The sequence below is a fragment of the Eublepharis macularius genome, chromosome 8 (assembly GCF_028583425.1).
Source record: "Eublepharis macularius isolate TG4126 chromosome 8, MPM_Emac_v1.0, whole genome shotgun sequence".
Classification (NCBI taxonomy): domain Eukaryota; kingdom Metazoa; phylum Chordata; class Lepidosauria; order Squamata; family Eublepharidae; genus Eublepharis; species Eublepharis macularius.
Genome location: NC_072797.1, coordinates 102540324 through 102560240, shown reverse-complemented (window position 1 = coordinate 102560240; position 19917 = coordinate 102540324). Strand labels below are relative to the sequence as shown.

Sequence of the window (19917 nt, the reverse complement as noted above, 5' to 3'; positions counted from 1 at the left end):
ACACTTTATTGCAAGTAATATTGTGGGAACAGGCTGTATTGACATCGTCCTGCCCGTCATCCTGCAAAAACTGCTAAGTCTGCTGCTCTCGCAGAGCTAGCTGAGCAATCAGATCCGATTCCTCTGTCTGCTCTGACATCGAGGGCCTCAAGCCCTTCAGACTCGACATGGGTGTCTCGGATCTTGCAACATCATTCGGCTCCAGAAAATCAGAGCCCACTGGAGCAGCCTTGGAACTAACAACATCATTCTGCCTCGGGTTCCCCAAGCCATTCATATCCAACTCGAATGCCTACAATCCAATACCACTCGAAATCGAGGAAATCCTCAATTGTGCTGGCCATTGCTACACATTGCTGCCCGTTCGGATCCAAACACAGTGACATCTGAGGAGATGGAAATACAGACTTTGGAGGTTTCAGAGCCACCGAGGAAGAAAGCCAGGTCTAAGTCTCAGCGCTCCTCCAAACAGGAGATTTCTGGCAAGACAACTAACACTGAGGTGGAGGCTCATGAAGTTGAAATCATTGAGGCCCCACAGACGCCTTCATTACATTCTAAGTTGCCATCAGTCTCCTTTTCAGAAGAAAAAGGCGAGCTATCAAGAGCAACCCAAGTTTCAAGACAAAGCACTCAGAGGCAAGACCTATATCAACCCTGCTGTATCCATAGATGCCTATCCAGATTTCACCAGTAGATGCCAGTAGCTTATGGTGTTGACGTGGGAGAACTGTACAGGACCTAATCAGTCGGATCTGCCTTTGAGGACTTTACACAGACCAAATTGCATTGCTGCCAAAATTCTAGGCCTAAATCCTCCATGGCCTTCCAGTTTTCTGAGTCAAACCCTGAACTTTATCAGGGTGAATGAAGCCCCAGCTTACCATCTGACCCCTCCCCTGACAAGGCAGTGGGCGATGGAGGAGCAGTCTCACCAACTGATGACTTTCACCTATACGCTGAACAGATGCTCCATATGGCAAAGCCGCTGGACATTGATGGGTCCTCTACTGAGCCTAAACCCAAGGATAAAATACTGCAGCACTTGTACACGGGCAATCCAGCCAATATCGCTTTTCCCATGATTGAGGGATTTGTAGAACTGATATCTTCTCTATGCGTGAAGCTGGCATCTGTTCCACCCACATCCAAAAAGGGTGAGACCAAAGAGGATAAATCCCCTTTCCTGTTCACTCACCCCCTGCCATCATTGCTAGTCACTGAGGAAATGCAGTCCAGACAGGGACCTCATTTCACACCTGCTGATAGGAAAGAGAATAAACTTGACAGGCTTGGAAGGAAGGTTTATACTTCAACAGCCCTCAATGTCAAGATTGCGAATTATACAGCTGTTATGGGGGCTTACCAAATATTCCTCTGGAACAAGATGGCAGTGTACAATGACCATCTGCCAGAGGACCAGAAAGCTCTGATAAAGGTGATTCAGGAAGAGGCATTGAGGCTGTCCAAACAGCAAATAAACACAGGCAGGAATGTGACTCACTTATCCACTAGAGTGATGGCTTCAGCTATAGTGTTTAGGAGGCATGGTTCCACTCAACAGCTTTACCTGTAAACATGTAGCAGAATGGAGGACTTACCATTTGAGGGCCAAACACTATTCTCTGCCAAAACTGACAACTATCTCTTGCAGAAGTGAAAGGATCGACAGACTGTGAAGTCTTATGGGGTCCTCCCACCGAACCAGCAATCAGGAGCAAGCCTTCTCCCCAGACAACATCTATCTTACAGGGTCCATTATTACAGGTACCAACTGTATCTGTATACTCAGAGCTGCTCAGCCTTTGTTAACCAAGGGCAATACCAAAGACGAAAGCCACCACAAGTTGAAGCAGGGTACCCACCCCTCTTCTAACCAGGCTCAGGCTCAGAATCCAAAACAGTTCTGACTAGAACAGGAACAGTGTATAGTGTTTGGTGATAGACTCACCATTTTTCATTTAGCATGAGGTCTTATCATCTCAGATATATGGGTGTTGGAGATAACTGAAAATGGTTATAAAATTGAGTTTGCCAGTTTATCGCCTCTGAGTCTTCCTCCTAAATTTACACAGGACTCTTCACCTGCTCTGGCCATAGAACTGAGAACATTTTTAGAGAAAGGGGCAGTCCAACAAGTTCCATGTGAATCCAGACTGGGGTTTTATTCCAGGTTTTTCCTCGTCCAGGAAAAGGATAATGGTTTTAGACTCATATTAGACTTAAGAGAGTTAAACAGATTTGTTGAGGTCACAGATTTAGGATGGTGATCCCTAATATGGTTTTACAACTACTTTCTCTCAATTCTTGGACCTCAGTGTTGGACCTGAAAGATTCATTCTTTCACATTTCCATCCATCCTTCCCATAGAAAATTTTTGAGGTTTATGTTTGAAGGGAATGTTTACCAATAGCAGGTTCTACCATTAGGATTGGCCATGACCACTAGAGTCTTCACAAAATGCATGCTGGTGTTAGTCACTTTCCTTAGAAGCCAAGGATGCTCCATATACCCTTTCTTGGATGATTGGCTGATATCGGCCTACTCTAGTTATCTACTGGAATAGATAAAACTAATAATAGAAACTTGCCCAAACTTGGGACTCATAATAAATTTCAAGAAATTGACCCCTTCCAGGAGGGTACAATTTATAGGAGCAATCTTGACATTCTCTGAACAAGAACTTTCTTCTGTCAGAGACGGCATGGAAGATAAAAGTCTCTAGAGATCCTTTACAGCTTATAGATACCAGTCAGCACTGAAAATCCAGAGTCTCTTAAGTCTCATGGCAGCTACTACAGCTGTAATACCTTTACCCAGAGTACAAATGTGGAGACTACAACTGTGGTTTCTGACAGTTCACTATCTAGGGGTACACTTTCAGGATAAGAAGTACAGTATACATAGGACAGGCAGATTATGATGGTCGATGGAATCCCACTTGTTAGGAGAAGTTGACATTGGTTTACTTAAGATTGAGGCCACAATCACCACAGACGCCTCAACACTCGCTTGTGGAGTTCATTTTGGATGCTTCTCAACTCCTTGCACATGGTTGGAAAGTGAACAGAGGTTGCATATCAATATTTTAGAATTGAGGGCAATACGTTATTCGCTTATCTCCTTTGCAGATATGGTGAAGTGCAAAAATGTTCAAATACTCATGGACAACTGCACTGCATTCTTCTACATAAACAAGCAGGGAGCCATGATTTCAAAAACTCTGCCATATTTATTTGGGAATAGGCCAACAGACAGGGTGCATCGCTTCAGGCTGTTCACATGCCAGGAGTGACCAACCTCTTTGCAGACAGACTGAGCAGATGAGGTTCCTCCACTCATGAGTTGTAACTGAAAGAATCATGCATACTACCACTATTCCAGCTGTGGGGTTTCCTGTACATAGACCTGTTTGCAACAAGAATCAGAAGGCCCCTTTATTCTACTCCAGAGGGGGATTAGATCCCATGTCCTTAGGGGCTGCATTTCAAGTCAATTGGTCAGGGTACCTATTTTATACGTTTCCTCCCCGCCCTCTAATCACCAGAATGGTCAGCAAGATACAGGCCAAGGTAATGAACATCATAGTAGTGACTCCATTCTGGCCTTGCCAGCCATGGTTCCACCAGCTATTACAGCTGGCCAGAGGCAAATTTCAACAACTGCCCATTGTTTTGGATCTAGTCACCTACGGGGAATCCAACACCATGACGTATCCAGCCGGTTCAACGCATTATTAATGACCTACAATCCATGCTAGATTGTGACACTTACTTCACACAGGCACTGGGAGGCTTACCTTTTCTTGCTTACAGCGAGCCTCCTAACCTAAAAAACTACTCACCTGCAATGATAAACTACTTAACAGTAACGTGGACTCTGGTACCAAGGCCTGCAACAAACCAAGATGCCAACTTTGCTCTCATATAGATCCTAGCAAGACCATCAGTGAACTCAACAACATCAGCTTTACCATCTCAGGTTCATACTCCTGCTCGTCCTCCAATGTGATTTATGCCATCATATGTCAGCAGTGCCCTTCCACCCTCTACATTGGACAAACTGTCCAGTCCCTTCAACAAAGAATTAATGGACATAAGTCTGACATCAGAAACCAAAACATTCAAAAACCAGTGGAGGAACATTTCAACCTTCCAGAACATTCAGTTGCTGACCTAAAAGTAGCAGTTATGCTGCAGAGGAATTTCAAAGGGAGATTAGAAAGAGAGTCTGTTGAATTGCAACTGATAATGAAGCTCAGGACAATGCATCCACCTGGATTGAATTGAGACCTAAGCTTCCTGTCTCATTACCAATGCTGATTTCTCCACACCCATCGCCTCTCTGCATACCCAACCCTATCCAATCACGCCTGAAATCATACCACTCTCCAAGATGTAAGGACCGATTGACTCATTCTAGCTGTATCTGAAGAAGTGAGCTGTGACTCACAAAAGTTCATCCCCTACCACAATTGTGTTAGTCTTATAGATGCTACTGGACTCTTGCTCTTTTCTACTTCTACAGACAGACTAATACAGCTACCCATCTTGACATACCCAGACTTAAACTGAGAGCCTGGTTGATTCTACAGTAGGGAGGCTTCCAGAAGGGGTAGCTGACATTATCTTAAATGCAAAGAAACCTAACACCAGAAAGTCTTACATACGCAAGTTTGTAGTTTGAGCCAAGAATAAGGGCTTGTACCTTTATTATTGTTCATTTGCCAAGATATTAGAATACTTACTGAAGCTTAAACAGGATGATCACGCCATCTCATCTAAGCGTATCTAGCTGTTTTTTTCTTACCATACTTCTAAACTATTCCTTAAAGGATTACACAGCATGATCCCACCCATACCCCAGATTGTTCTTCAATGGTCATGACATCTGGTCTTAGCAAAGCTGATGACGAGGCCCTTTGAGGTTTTGGCTACTTGTCATCTAAGGATCTTATCTATGGTGGCAATTATTTCTGCCAGGAGACGCGAACTGCCAGCACTAAGTATGGACCCACCTTTCCTTAAGTTCTACGCAGAAAAAGTGGTCCTTAGACTTAGTCTATAATTTCTCCTGAAGGTGGTTTCCAAGTTTCATATCTCACAGGAGATTATTCTCCTATCGCTTTTTCCATCCCCAGTGTCTGTGGCTGAGAGGACACTCCACACAATAGATGTACGAAGGACAATTATTTTTTATCTGGACCATACAGCACCCTTTACATTAGATGTCCAGTTATTTGTTTGCTATGCAGGTCCAAATAAAGGAAAAAGAGCTAACTCAGAGACAATTGCTAGGTGAGTAGTCCAGGCTCTTGAAATATGCTACAAACAGGCTAACCTACCTTGTCCTTTGGAAGTCCATGCTCATTCCACCAGGTCGCAGGCTGGCAATGTTTCTTAAAGAGGGTACCTCTGCAGGATATATGCAGATAAGCAACATGGACTTCAGCTGGCACCTTCATTAGATATTATGCTCCGGACATATTCAACAGGAAGGATGCAGCAGTAGGTCAAGCAGTCCTATAGTTGCTATTCCAGTGAAGAGCCTATTCCTCCTCCTTGGGTAAGCGACTTGCTAAGCTCCCACTTGGTTCTGCACAGAAGACTGACAATGAAAACAGGATTGCACTTAACTATAATTGTTGTTCATTGAGGTATTCTGTGCAGGCACATGTACCCTCCCTCCTGCCCTGCTGTGTACTCCTCACTACTTATCTGGAGAGTCTGCTGGCTCAGGAGAAACTGTGGGTGGAGGGCAGCATTTCTCCCAGAGCAGGGGCTGTTTTCATGGGAAACAGCAGCATATGAACTCTGGAGGAGGGAGAGGCACCCCCTAGAGGATTAAATGCTACAAAACAGTCTCCGTGCACAGTCTCATATGTGCCTGCACAGACTTCAATGAACAATTACAGGTAAGTGCAACTCTGTTTTATATAAGTGCACGTATTTAGGTATTGATAAAGGAAAGGGTGTCGCTTAAGGGATTGTACATTTGTGCGGTTCCACAGCATGATTTATCAAGGCCCTAGCTGGGAATCATAGTGATTATCTCTGTCGAAGGCTGGAAACAGTTGTTTTTAATCTAATTAAAATATTAACTAGTTTGGGGGTTTGTAATGTTTGATTTCTTTCACTATTACGTGAAATTCTTCTTTATCTCTTCTACAAAGAAGAAGAAAGCTCATCTTCCTGAAATTGCTGTTCCAGGCCATGACAACAACATTGTAACGTTTATATCCTAGCATTGATATGAAAAGAATGTATAGGCCCCAGACATTTTTATGGCAGTATTTGTCCAGGGTTTGAGGAGCTTGTGGGTTATTGGTTGATTCCCGATTATGGCACTGTGTGAGGTCTGTCTTAGAGAGTGAAGAAACCGTGTAAGTCCCTCTCAAGAGAAAATGATGGTTAATTTGTGAATTTCCGGATGAGGTATACTGTGCAGCACAATGATTATGATTTCATTACAATACATCCTTTGTTGAGCTGTCTCTGTAAGCTATGAAGTAGCACTGTGAGCAAATTTGATACTGTAGCTGTTCCCTTGTTTTTCTCCACCAGCATGAATTCAGTGCTGACATCTTGCTTTGAAAATGTAATGAGGAAACTTACGGTGCAATCCTAAACAGAAATACTCCAGTATAAGCTTATTGAAGTAAATGGGCTTAGACTAGAGTAACTCTGCTAAGGATTGCACTATTAAGCATAGTTCCAAAAGCTCTTTCTGATAGGTATGCTTCATGAAAGAATCTATAGACATCTGGTATCTGCTGCCGGGTGCTGCTTATACCTTCTGAATACACGTAGAAAAAATCTTGGAGCACGAACAATACTTTACAAGTGACATATTCCCCCCCCTCCCTTTTGTTTCAAGGTGGTCTTAGATGTTGGCTGTGGATCAGGGATCCTTTCATTTTTTGCCGTGCAAGCTGGAGCTAGAAAAGTCTACGCTGTTGAAGCTAGCGCTGTGGCTAAATATGCTGAGGTAAGTGTGATGGATTTGATCCAGCTGCTGAATTAGTTTGGCATTGTGTGCAGGGTGCCAGAGAAACTAGGTATTCATGACTGAGGTTTCAGGGAATGAGCAAGTTAAGTTGTGATCAAGTGCTACTTCTACACAAGCACTCACATGCCAGGACTTTGTGGGGAATAAGTGCTCAGAGGGTTGTACCTTGGAGTTCATTACACCTTGAACCTGTTCGTTAAATGGAAGCAACTTGTGTTTATTTCAGTGGAAATGCTCTTTCTCTTAAGAACTGCAATCCAGCAGTTCTGTGTCTGGGCTCAGAAATGTTTGTGCACAGGGTTGTACTTGAGAGAGAAATGATTCATGGGAAATATTCAACAAAAATCTGTAGAGATTACTTACCTCCCTTAGCAGCTACACACACAGCCTTATGAAGCCTTACGAAGAGCTGCAGAGCTACAGAGACTGTATACTCTATATAACTCCATTGAGGCTGAAAGTATTAACTCTGTAGCACAAGCTACAGAATTTTTAAACAATATTTGATTTCTGATTAGGGTTCAAAGAATCTGTTTATAGTCTACCCTTCCATGTCTGTAATTTTTTTGCTGTATCTGAAACATTCTGGAGCCTTTACAATCTGAAGATCAGCACAAGGGCACTTGACAGCTTCTCCTTGTAGTCCTGGATGAGCTCAGCGGCAATCAACCAGAAATTTGCGGCATGTCCTACAGAAAGGGACATGTCCTTTGCTGCTAGGACTCCCCTCCACAATTTCAGGAAGCTAGCCATGTGGAAGGTTCATTACAGTATCATGCCAGTCCTGTCAGCTGTGTGTAGATCTGTCCAATATTTTTTGAAACAGCATTATATGCAGTTTTTCTGCCACGAGGCAATTCAGTGCAGCTTACAAAATATAAAATCAAACATAATGTAAAACACAGTAAAAGTCTTATGAACAATTAAAAATTAAAATAGAAATGAAACAATTTAAAACCGCTGCTCTACACAAACAAGTGGGGGATTCACAAGAACTTGCAGGGCATCTCATTAACCCCTCCCACACTATTACCTCGTTCCCTTCTCTGAAAGGTCCTATAGCTTCTCCCTTTTCCTGTTTCTCACCCACCAGCCAACCTATCTTTATCTACTACTCCCCATCAGCATTCTTCCTTCTTTCACCTGTTGTGGTTGCTTAGCAACCCCTACAATGGCCTCTGGAGGGGAAATATGGTAAAGGTACAGGGGCTGCTTTTATTATTGGGGATTGGATTTCAGATTTTTTTGCAAACCTGGTGCTTTTTTGGGGTTTGTAGAAAGATCTGTCTTGTCTGTTCATGGCCGCAGTCTCTGTAATTAGGTGACCACATTGAGAATTAGATACATTGACACACACACACACACACAGAGCTAGAACATGAAAGAACATTATCTCAACAAAACAAAGTCACACAAATACACGCACCAAAAGCCTTGGTAACAGGACCAACTTCACTTGTCACACAAACTGTGACAAAAATGGCACTAGACAAAAAAATAAGGACCAGAAAGTTGAGAAGTCTTTCAAGAAATTAGACAAATTGAGATGTGTATGTTTTTGCTATCTGCATTCCCCTTCTTACAAGTAAATGAGTCTCTGAAGAAGTACTTTCCTTTTAGAATAAAGTCTGAATATGTGATACAAAAGTAATTTGGACTATAATTAAAATTATATGCAATGTTGTCTGCATGCTAGAGTAGGCTGCAAAATGACAAAGTAGGAATGCTGCAAACATTGCTCACTTAAATGCAGAGAATTTAAGCGGCCAGCTGGTTTGTCTAGCTAGTCCAGTGTGCCAATTTTTCTCTTGAATGAGTCCATATTTTTTTAAAATCCAATAGTAGAATGAAACATAATCTTTCCTATAGTTTAAAGAAATTCAGGATCATCCCGTAACAAAGAACTTATTGAAGAAGTAGTGTTACAGGATTAAGCCTGCTGAAATCTCAACAGTGGTGTGGTGCATGCAATCAGTACAGTTTATGTACCATTTATATAAATAAAACTCGAGTGGCTAACTTGTACAAATCTATAAATCAAAGAGAGCCGTGCTGTGATCCTAAATTTAGTTGGGAGCATGTTTTGCTAAAATCATTGGGGTGTTTCCAAATAAATATATATTTGGGGTTCCTGTTTCAGTCACTTGTATAAAGACTAGAAAAAGACGAATGGTTTTAGACTGAAGGGAATTTATGGACAGCACTTGAACAAACAGGACGTGGAAACAGCTCTGCCTGAGGAAAAGTTGTCTGTATGAGAGAGGTCAGTTAGTGATGGGCTCATTGGAAATAAAAAATTATCCCTCAAGGAATACAAGTGTGTCTGGCATATGAGGCTGTGAAAGGAAACTTCTGCCAGAACTTATCTTTTGATAATGATTTAAGGAGGTGACCAGTTGTGTTCTTACAAATTCTGCTGTATTTTTCATGCCACTAACTGGCAGGGTTCATATTCAATGAATAAAATATTCATTTTAAAAGGAGGGGGGCATATAATATACTAGATTTATACTGTTCACGACTATCAGAAGTTTCCAGTATAACAAATGAAATATGTATTATAGTTTTATTTTTAAGTTCTGTCTTTTCTTCTTGTAAGCTTTTTATTACCGTTTTCTTTGTTTTTAGCTTTTTGCCTTTCTATTGAGCTTTTAATTGTATGAATTTAAAAAAATTAACCAAAAAAGAAGTTTCCAGTATAACACTTTAATTTAACCTTAAATATTTAAAGATGTCTTCTCTTCTGTGGAATCTCTTGATTTATCAAATTTAAATTTATGATAACAACTGCTTAGATCGGCATTTTTGTGTATGGCACATGGGCCATTTTCACACGCCCCCATAACGCTCCGGAAAATCATGCAAAACTCATGTGATGAAGTGTCTTCCTACTGCGATGATGTCAGAAATCGTGCCCTTAAACAGGATCATGATGGGAAATGGCGCTAGGAAGACGCTTCGTGGCGTGAGCTTTGCATGATTTTCTGGAGGTTACGGGGATGTGAAAATGGCCATGGAGTGTTCTTGCCTTGCCCCTCCCTCTGAATCCCAGAATGCAGACATTTGTGGCAAGAAAGTCACACTGCACAGGTGATATGCTATGATAGATCCTAGCCAAAGTATCCTTCTAGACCTCAAGGCTGTTAAAATTTTTTGAAATCGTATAGCTGTTGTATGCTAATATCTCATAAATGAGGTGGGAATCTGATTACTGAAAGCACTTCCTATGTATTGCATAGTTCCCTGTAGTCTGCAGTCCATTTACTTCTTATAGCCCCATTACCTATTATAGTCCCATTTTGTTTCCTGTGACTATGTATTGCTGTTTTTAGGGGGGGGGGCTCTAGTGAAAAAAGGAAAAACTCCACCGTAACAATGTTTTTGAGAGAAGCCTTTGGATGATATAACTAGTGGACATGACACCTGTATTCATATGAAAGGCGTTGCAGACACGTTCTTGAGAAAGCAGCAGGAAATGAGGCAACAAGCCAGACCCCTCATTGGATGGTGTCTGGAATGATGAAATTATAATACAGGTGATCCTCTTATGACTGTATTGGAGAAGTGTTGTTACCTGACTTGTATATGAAGAGGCACTGACAAGTGGTTATATATTCTATTGGTTTGTTTAAAAAGTTGAACTGAGAGTAAGAGTACAAGCAGTTAGATTGTTACGGTGGTGTTTTTCCTTTTTTCACTGGAGCATTTTGGCCATAACTCTCCTCCTTTGTTGTGTTTTTAAGGAGGGGGGCAGAATCTAAATTCTGCAAACAAAACAAAATATACTTCACTTTTGGAGTAGATTAGCAGAAACATACTAAACTTTCCCAAATTGAGTAAAGATTAGATATAATAATTATGGAATCGGAGAGTCTAGTGAGTTGGTTGCAGAATTTGAAGGTCCAGAAATAATGGGTAAAATACATCTACAAGCTTCCTAAGGATAAAATAACAAAAGTAGAAAATAAATGTATACAGCTGCCTAACATGTAGCTTATGTAATCTGAAAGGTGGCTATTATATGGTGAACTGAAGCCAGTTCAGTTGTTTGTAATAATTTTCATACTGTGTACTCTGACTGTCCTCGGGATCATGTTGGTGTGGAGAATGTAATGTGTGACCTGTGATTTCAGTGAGTGATTCTTATGGTCACAGCGGCTGAGAAAATCATTATTGGGCAGTTGAGTCTCTGTATTTGTGGATGTCGTGGATCACACATGGACTCTTTCACACAGATGTAACCCTGTGAATGACACACATCAGGCAGAGAAAATGTGAATGTCTGAATTGGCATTCGTTTGCAGCATTGGAATAGTTCTCCTGTTTACTGCATAATATAATGTTTGTTATCTAGCATTAATTTACTTTCTCTGTGTTAATTCAAGCATGAGTAACAAATGGAGACATTGCACTTCCAAATGTCATTGATCATATTTGTCAATGAGTTTACTTTTTAAACCATCTGCTGACTTATCTCCTTGTTTTAACTTGAGATGGGTTTCCAAAGGAGAAATATGGGAGCAACAATAGAACAAACAATTGACATTACAATGCATTTTACTATATGTTGTCAATACTGTGTTCTAGAAATTGTGTTCTTAAGGCAGGAAAGCTGCAGAATCATTGTTGAGGACAATCAAAATCACTTGACTATTTTGAAAAGGTAGTTAGTTGCTGAGTAACCATTGAAATCATTTGAAAAAGATTTCCTTTCAGGTTTGGTTTTAGATGCTTTATAATGATGTATTGTAAACTAGCAAAAGAAAACTGTGTTTCATCTATATGCAAAGGAAGAGATAAGGGGAATGGGGTAAATGGAATACTACAGATCACGGGTGGGCCATCTGGCTGTCATACTGGTAACCATTTTAAAAATGTATAGCAGTGTGCATGCCAGATTAAATAACCAATTTCTAGCTGCTTTATGAAGCGCTAAAAAGCAGTGTTGTTCTAACCTCCGTGTTTTGCCATCTGATGATGCCTGCTCATTTTTCCATCCCAAGAAAATAGTAACACTGTTTGGATCACTGATTCAGCAAGTCAGTCCAGTAGAATTGTAGTTTTTGAACTACAAAAGTGTTTAGAACTGATGTCTATTGAACTGATTTCCTTCTCTAGAACTGGACATGTAATCCCACAGCTCCAGTTTATCTGTCCTGTTATGCTTGTCTGTAAAACGTAAAGTGATGCAGTACAAAAATGAGCCTGAGTTATAGAATGAATGAAATCTGATCTGCAGATTTTATATCAAACCCTGTAGAACCTTGCAGTGACCTTGGTTTTAATGGTATATCTTATATTCTATTATGTCATTTTAATCACACTTGTAATTTTATTATTATATGTGTGCACATCTGAATTTGATGCTCTTGATTCCTTTGTCATTGTTGGGGCTAAAGATGGAAGTTCTGGGGACTCTGTGTTGTCTAGAAAACCAGGTTTGTGGTGTGTGGTTTGTTCTCTGTCCTGCAAGTCAGAATTGTAAATCACAGCTGAATCCTGATTTGGAGGCAAGAGTTTGCCATTTGCTCAATTCAGAACATGTAAAAAAAAAGTGATCTTCATATGATTTTAAAAATTAATTCCAGCATGGTCATAAATAATGCCTAATAAATCATTTCATTTTTAGTTTATGTGCTTAATTATTTCCACTGTTAGCAGATTTTAGGCTTGTGAGCATCATGTCCTGGTCAGGAGGAACTGTTAGATCTGATATTTCAGTGCAATGGCTGTGTCTCCAAGGCTCTGATAATTAATAATAATAACATTCGATTTATATGCCACCCTTCAGGACAACTTAATGCCCACTCAGAGTGGTTTGTAAAGTATGTCATTATTATCCCCACAGTAACAATCACCCTGTGAGGTGGATGGGGCTGAGAGAGCTCCTAGAAGCTGTGACTGACCCAAAGTCACCCAGCTGGCTTCAAGTGGAGGAGTGGGGAATCAAACCCGGCTCTCCAGATTAGAGTCCCGCACTCTTAGCCACTACACCTTTTACTAACACGTACTGAGATATACAGTGAATGCTTTACTGCTTTTCTGCATTATTTGAAAGACTCCTCATGGTTTTTTTTTCTCCAGCTACCATAGCAATGATGTAATATCAGATTCTCTTAGATTTGACTGTTTCCATTCTAGGGATTAAAAAGGGTCTAGGTTGGTTATTCCGGTTGTACAAGAGAATAGCTAGAGAGCTGTGATTGTCCACTACTGTTCAAAGAAGTAATGAAATTATTAAAATGTCACTGTAACAGTCTGTGTGTTGCCTTCTGTTGTTACTTATTTCAGATTCTTTTTTTAGGCCTCTTGTGAGCTATGATACCAAACCAGGCATTGATTTAGAATTTGTACTAGATGAATATTAAAGGTTAATGTGAAAAGTTACTGTTAAATAAATTCTTGTTCATTATCAGTCTTCTGTATAGTCCCAGATGGGACTGTGCATGCGCAGGCCTGCCGATCACACGTTTTGCAGCTTTCAATCCACTAGGGGGTGCCTCTCCTTCCCCACAGCGTATGCACGGCTGTTTGTGCTCTGGGAGAGGCTGTGCCCCAGCTCTCAGTTCCACTTTCCCCACCGATCTAAGAGATTATTATGCAGTGCACTTCTCCATTTTCTTCTCGTTGCATTGGGCCTTCTTCCCATGCCTTTGATCACCTAATGGAGAGAGTGAGAGTAAGTTGAGTGGAGACATCCTGCATTCACACTCCCCTAGAGTTTAATCAAACTACAGTTTATAAACTGGTTTATACTGATGTGTGAATGCAACCAATATACGAATTTGCCTACAGCAAATCAAAGTATGAAGTGGTGAACTATTTCCACAGTAACTTTTAGTGTCTATCTGAAAAAACAAGATTATCTGAAGCTTAAATTTGCTTGTTTCAGTTGCTTCAGATGCAAATAAGATTTTAAAAATTCAAATAGTCATTTGATATTATCATCATTAAATAAACCCTTATCTAAATAAACTACTAACTTATGTTGTATGTGCATTTTAAAATATTTCAAATTGTCTCATTTAAACACACACACCTTTATTGGCCGGCCCTGTCTTTTGCAGGTTCAGTAATGAATAGAGATCCCATTTCCCCAGTGGGGGCAGAAGATCCCCTGCTCCCAGTCTCTACTTTTGCCACCTCTTACCTGACTGTCAGGGAGGAGGGGGGACATGAGAAATGCTCCCGCGCTCCCCGGAACATTTCCACATTGCACCAGGAATGATGTCATTCCCAGCTCAATTGGAAGTGCAGCGTCATGCCAGGGGACGATTTGGTAAAAATCAGCACCCAGTCTAGTGATAAATTCTCCTGTTGTGCCCCTCATGACTCCCTTAGCTCCTAGTTTGAGCCCTGGAGGACCTGGCAAGCTGGTAATAAACAATGTGGTAATATGACATTATATTGTTCATTTATCTATTTCTGGAAACAGGTTTCTATTCATAAATCTGAATTAAAAAAAATTCTGTGGAGTCTTTACTATAAAGGAGGCTTTAGAAATGGGGTTAGCAGCTGCCTACTACAGTTCTACAGAATCTGCCTATGTGGTACTCCTTCACGTTGTAAATAGATCATAGAAACTAATTTATTTTGTTTTTTCCACTACCTCACTCTACAGATTCTAGTACGAAGTAATAATCTTGGTGACAAAATAAACGTTCTGTCAGGAAAAATTGAGGAAATCTCCCTTCCTGAGAATGTAGATGTTATTATTTCTGAACCAATGGGTTATATGCTGTTCAATGAGAGGATGCTGGAAAGTTACCTCCACTCCAAAAAATGGTTGAAGTCAAATGGTGAGTCCATGCTTTTTTTTGCAGCATTGAGGGGCTGAAGAAAAAGGGTCTGCCAAACTGGACCTGGGAAGTGGTAGTTCATAGGGTATAATGTATAATGCCACCTTTGTCATATATCCTGCTGTATTTATTTTAGCATAGAATATTGGTTGCCTCTTTGTTCATTCACCATAAAGCCAGTGCAACAAGCAGCGAATAAGACGACATCTCATCGAATAGTCTTGTATCAGCCTTTGTGTCAAAATACCGGTTGGACATCTTGTAATATAGAAGAGGTCAGTCATAAGGCAGATACCTGATTATTGAATCTTACTAGAAAGTGACTTAGAAGGAAACCTCTTAGACTGGCCCCTCCATGATGGCTTCCATGTAAATCTACATAGGTGGTGTCTAGTAATTGGACAATGGAAGGACGGGGGGTGGGGGAATGCAACTCATTTAAAATGTTTTAAAAGTAGAATGTTTTATTCTATAGAACTCCTGTTCAGAGTGTTTTGGAGAAAACGTATTAGCATATAAGAGGTAGTTGGGTTCAGTGGAGTGAATAAGACCTGGCAAAGTATCAGGTTTTCTGCCATGTCTTCCTCTGTACCTCGAAATTATTGCTGTAAACTTACCTTGTCTAGTGTCCCTCCAATTTGGGTTGTTTTGTTACTTTAAAGATTTGTTGTCTTGATGGTGTAGTTATTTTTGGTTCTCTAAATTCAAATCCTATTTTATTTGCCTGGCAGGTCAGATCTGTTTTCCTCACTGGTACAATGGAGATTTTTCCCCCCAGGGAAATCAGAGTTCTGTTTATAAAGCAGTTGATCAGTTCCTGTTTTATAAAGCATTTAATCCACAACTATTCTAAGAACTGTAATATTGCTATCCTGAACCAACTTACTTTGGATGAATACTTATTTCAGTAACTACTAGGGGAGTGAAGTGTTTTAGGATTTCAGTCTATGTTTGAAACATTTTTTGTACTTACAGCATTGTCTAGAGACAATGTCTCCCATCTCAAACTATCCTCTGTGAAAATGAAATAATTTTCCCACCTAACATAGAAGTGTTCATTAAGTTGGTGTAACAATTCCCTATGAATGTCATGATTCTCCGCCATATGAACTGAACTTCCTTCCAGTTCCTAGTTTGTCTCTGCATTGCCAGAGTGCACTGCTAATACTGTTTCACATATGAAAATGTATTCATATGGATTCTGACGCATGAAGCATCTAGTTATTTTCCTAGCTGTTGAATTAAACTAATTTCAACCATTATGTAATGGCACTGTGATTGTGTCATCTATGAAATGGGTATAAGGGTTGTACAGTGCTTTACAACCTTGGTATTCCTGGTTAAATGTTCTTTTAATACTGTCAACTTTGAATATTGCTTTCCAGCATAACTGAAACAGTTGATGGTCTGTTTGTGATCTGTTACAATTAGATGTAGCCTTTGTAGTTGTCACGTAATGTTATTCTGTTCTTTCAGCTTCCTATGATGGTGGAATAGATCTTGCTTTTGATTTAAGGAAGAAATTATTTAAGTGCCTAATACAAATGCATTAAAAAATTAAGGCTTTATCAGCTCACGGTAACATTTCTCAATGCCCATCTTAAGTCTTTTATTCTTGCTGGTGGACTTAATAAAAGGTGGTCAGGACCTAAAGAAAAAATTATCTATTATGGCTATATGAAGGTTAAACTGTTTGAGATGGAGAGTAGATATTGCTTATGGGGTGTTTCCAACAAATGTTTAAGTAGGGCTACACGGAAGATTTGAACTTTGCTACTGTATATTATCTTTTGTTTACTAGGAATGATGTTTCCAACATTTAGTGACATTCATTTGGCTCCTTTTTCCGATGAACAGCTCTACATGGAACACTACTCCAGAGCCAATTTTTGGTAATGATTATTTCACTTTTTCTCTAAAAAAAAAAAAAAGCAGAAAGAAAGTGTCTTTTGCTTGGCAACTTAACAGAGGTCTCTAAATGAAACCCCTTCTTCTAATCATATTGAAGTGGAGATCCTGGTGAACTGTACCTGTCAAAAGACAGCAGCAAAGGGTTTCCCCCCCTCCCCTAATCTACTGTCTGTTTTGCTCATCTGTGCCACTTAGGGCTGATTCATGAGGCTGTGATTTGTGTGGTGATGGTGATGATTACAGCTACCGTTAGATAGCCTCACAATATGAAGTGTTCATCATGTGTTGGTGCTTATGCCTGCTCAGTAGTCTCTCCATTATAATGGGAAAGGAATGTCTATATGTGGTGGAAATTATCCCCTGTAAATAAGTTAATGAAAGTTGCCGTGTCTTAGTAGTAATATATAAGCATGTTCAAAGCTGGCTTTGAATAAGGAAAGGCTTTTTGTTAAGTACCAATAAGAGTGTGTTGTGGATCTGTTATGGTACTCATCCACCCAGCAGGCCAAATTTCAAGCCAGAAAAACCTCAGAATGGGTCGAAGCAGTATTGCTGTAAAAGAGGTCATATTATCAAAGTCAGTGATTCATTCGGCCAGGGGTCTCCAACCATTTTTGTGCTTGTTGGCCTTTTTGAAATTTTGAGAAAGGGCAGTGCGTGCAACCACAAAATGGCTTCCATTGAGGCCTATGGCAGATCACGAAATGTTTAATGGGGCGTTCTAAAAATGTAGGGAAGTTCCATGCCGAACATCCTCCTGCAATGAGGCAGCTGCTTTCAAATGATCCTCCCTGACGAAACAAAGGAGATGTCTCTTGGGTTCTTTCGAAGCACTTCTTGCTTCATGGATGGAGGAAAGTGAGAATCAGTTCTTTGCTTTGAGGAAGAGTTACTGTTTGGATTCAGTTTACAAGGAAAGGGGAGGATTTGTTTCCTGCACAGCCACAGGAAGAGCCACAGCCAAGATCAGAGATATAAGAAAATCTGTGTTTATGGACCTGCTGAGGGTTCATGGCTGTCAGGACGAGTGCTTTTCTTGACTAGATGGTCAGCTGGTAGGGAGTGACCTAACCTCTCTTCTCCCCCCCCCCCCTCATTCCATTCAGGATCCTTTGGATTTATCCCTCCTAAGACTCTAAAGCAAACATGGACCAGGAAGCATATTGGCAGGTGCCTCTGCACCTCTGCCTGTGTGAGGGCAGAGAGATATCTCTGTGACCCTCCATATGGGGCATATCCCATCACTCGCCTGGTGAAGGATATACCACCTTTCCACACGTGTTAATGTGTGTAGCAGAGCACACAGTGAAGTCCAGTGAGAAGAAATATAATTTAAGATAAGTTTGTTTAGTGAAAGAAGAGTTTCATTTAAGAACTATTTACAATAACATATACAACAAACTGAGAGAGACACATATTCATGACTTATACAGGAGAGAGAGAGAGAGAGTTTCACAAACAGACATTTTACAACGGACACAGGTAGAACGGAATCTTCACTCACAGCAGGGAGGGGCTGCTTCAGGAGCTACAGACAAACAAACCATACAAAATATCAAGCCCTTCACTCTGCAGGCACCCTGCACTTTCAATGAGACCACAGTGCTTTATTCCTACAGCGTGCCACAATAGAGACCACTGCATTAGGGCTTCATTTTCCTTTTATCCCTTCTCTAATGGCTAGTCTTCTTTTAACTGATCACATGTTACAGGGTTGACTTGATAGTGAAAATGGGTTCTGAGAATGAATTTGCAGATTGTAGGTTTGAATCCTTCTGCATATTAAGAATTGAATGGATGTGGTTGCATCACTGTTCTTCTCACGTGTCTTTATGATATTCACATGATCACTTTACTTTGTTACGTGCTACTTTGATGCAAACTTCCTTTTTATATGTTCTATGGGATATTTAAGATTGAAACCATTGCCCTTAAAGAATGACCATTGCATCATATCATGGATTTGACAGTTACGAGAGACACGCAGCTTCTGCCATCCTATGGGTTGGATCCTAATTTTTATGCTCACACAAGGCACTTCTGTCACTGGAATAGAATATGTCTGCCTCCCCTCTCCCACTGCAGCCAACTGATCTCCCTGAAATTCGGGAAGGGGGACCCTTGGGAACACATGAGAGGTAAATTGGGGAGTCTCATGAAGGAAAGTGGAATTGGTGGAAATTACCCTACTCCTTCCGTTACTGGAAAATTAATTGTAGATCCAACTCTGTTTCCTTCACATAAAGCTTGACATTTATTCCGCTAGTCTTATCAGCCTATTATGTGAAATGGGATGTTGCAACACACTGTGTGAACACATCATACTATGTCTTGTGTTAAATTACAAGGAAGAAACAGAAGTAAGAAACTGTGTCTGTTGATATGTCTAGTTCTCTGTATTGCTTGCTTGCTTGGAATTACTTTGTGTTTTCCCATTTATCATACTGTCCTTTGCAATATGTAACCTAAAACATATAGTTTTTTTCAGTGGATCTCTATCTGAAAAGCTGGCTGAGCTCTTTCCTGTGGGTTTATTTTCACCAGATCACATCATTCTACAGTAGAGAGTATGATTTGCCCAAAACTGCATTTGTAATTGCGTCTTTAAAAATTGTGTTACTTGGATAGAAAGGATATTACATTTTATGTTTATCTATCTGAACACCTGCTTTTGGCATATCCATGGGGGGGTGGAGGTCTCCTGTAATTCGTTGTTCCCTAAACTGGAAGCATGAGACACGTAGACAAGCCAAGTGCTTAGAAGAAGCAAGTATGTTATTGCAAGCTTATTGCATGACTCCTGTTATTCTGATTGTAGAGTTAGTGTCTGTGGGATTCTATTGAGGAATGATATAATGGCCAGTTAGATCAGTATGAGCTGTCAGGTGCCACCTGTATTGTTAATAGACAGAAACTGGCACTGCTGCTGTAGGATGAATTTGTCAGCACATCTGGAGAGTGTTATTGGCTTTGCATCTGTCTACTTCAAAACCACTGTGTGATTGCACATTCAGAGACAAATTACAGCATGTTTTTTATACTTGAGAAATGGGGGGTGTTGTTGGTAGATTTGCCAATATAAGCTGCTTTTATCGTTTCTATTTCTGGTTCCTATAGTAATAAAGCTGCAGTGGAATTCTGCCCAGTTTTTAGTTAGCTCTCTGAGTTACAGGTTCTGTGTTCCAGCAAGCCTGAGATT

At 40.5% G+C, this 19917-nt stretch overlaps 1 protein-coding gene across 3 annotated transcripts in view; it reads left to right on the top strand.

The window, feature by feature from the left end:
* Nucleotides 1–19917, top strand: part of LOC129334214 (histone-arginine methyltransferase CARM1-like) — an 87153-nt gene that overhangs the window by 42219 nt on the left and 25017 nt on the right. For all 3 annotated transcript variants that reach the window (XM_054986136.1, XM_054986137.1, XM_054986135.1), the window contains exons 5-7: nucleotides 6877–6987; nucleotides 14630–14807; nucleotides 16609–16699. In XM_054986136.1, coding sequence (XP_054842111.1) covers nucleotides 6877–6987; nucleotides 14630–14807; nucleotides 16609–16699 — 380 coding nt within the window. The remainder of the gene's footprint in view (nucleotides 1–6876; nucleotides 6988–14629; nucleotides 14808–16608; nucleotides 16700–19917) is intronic.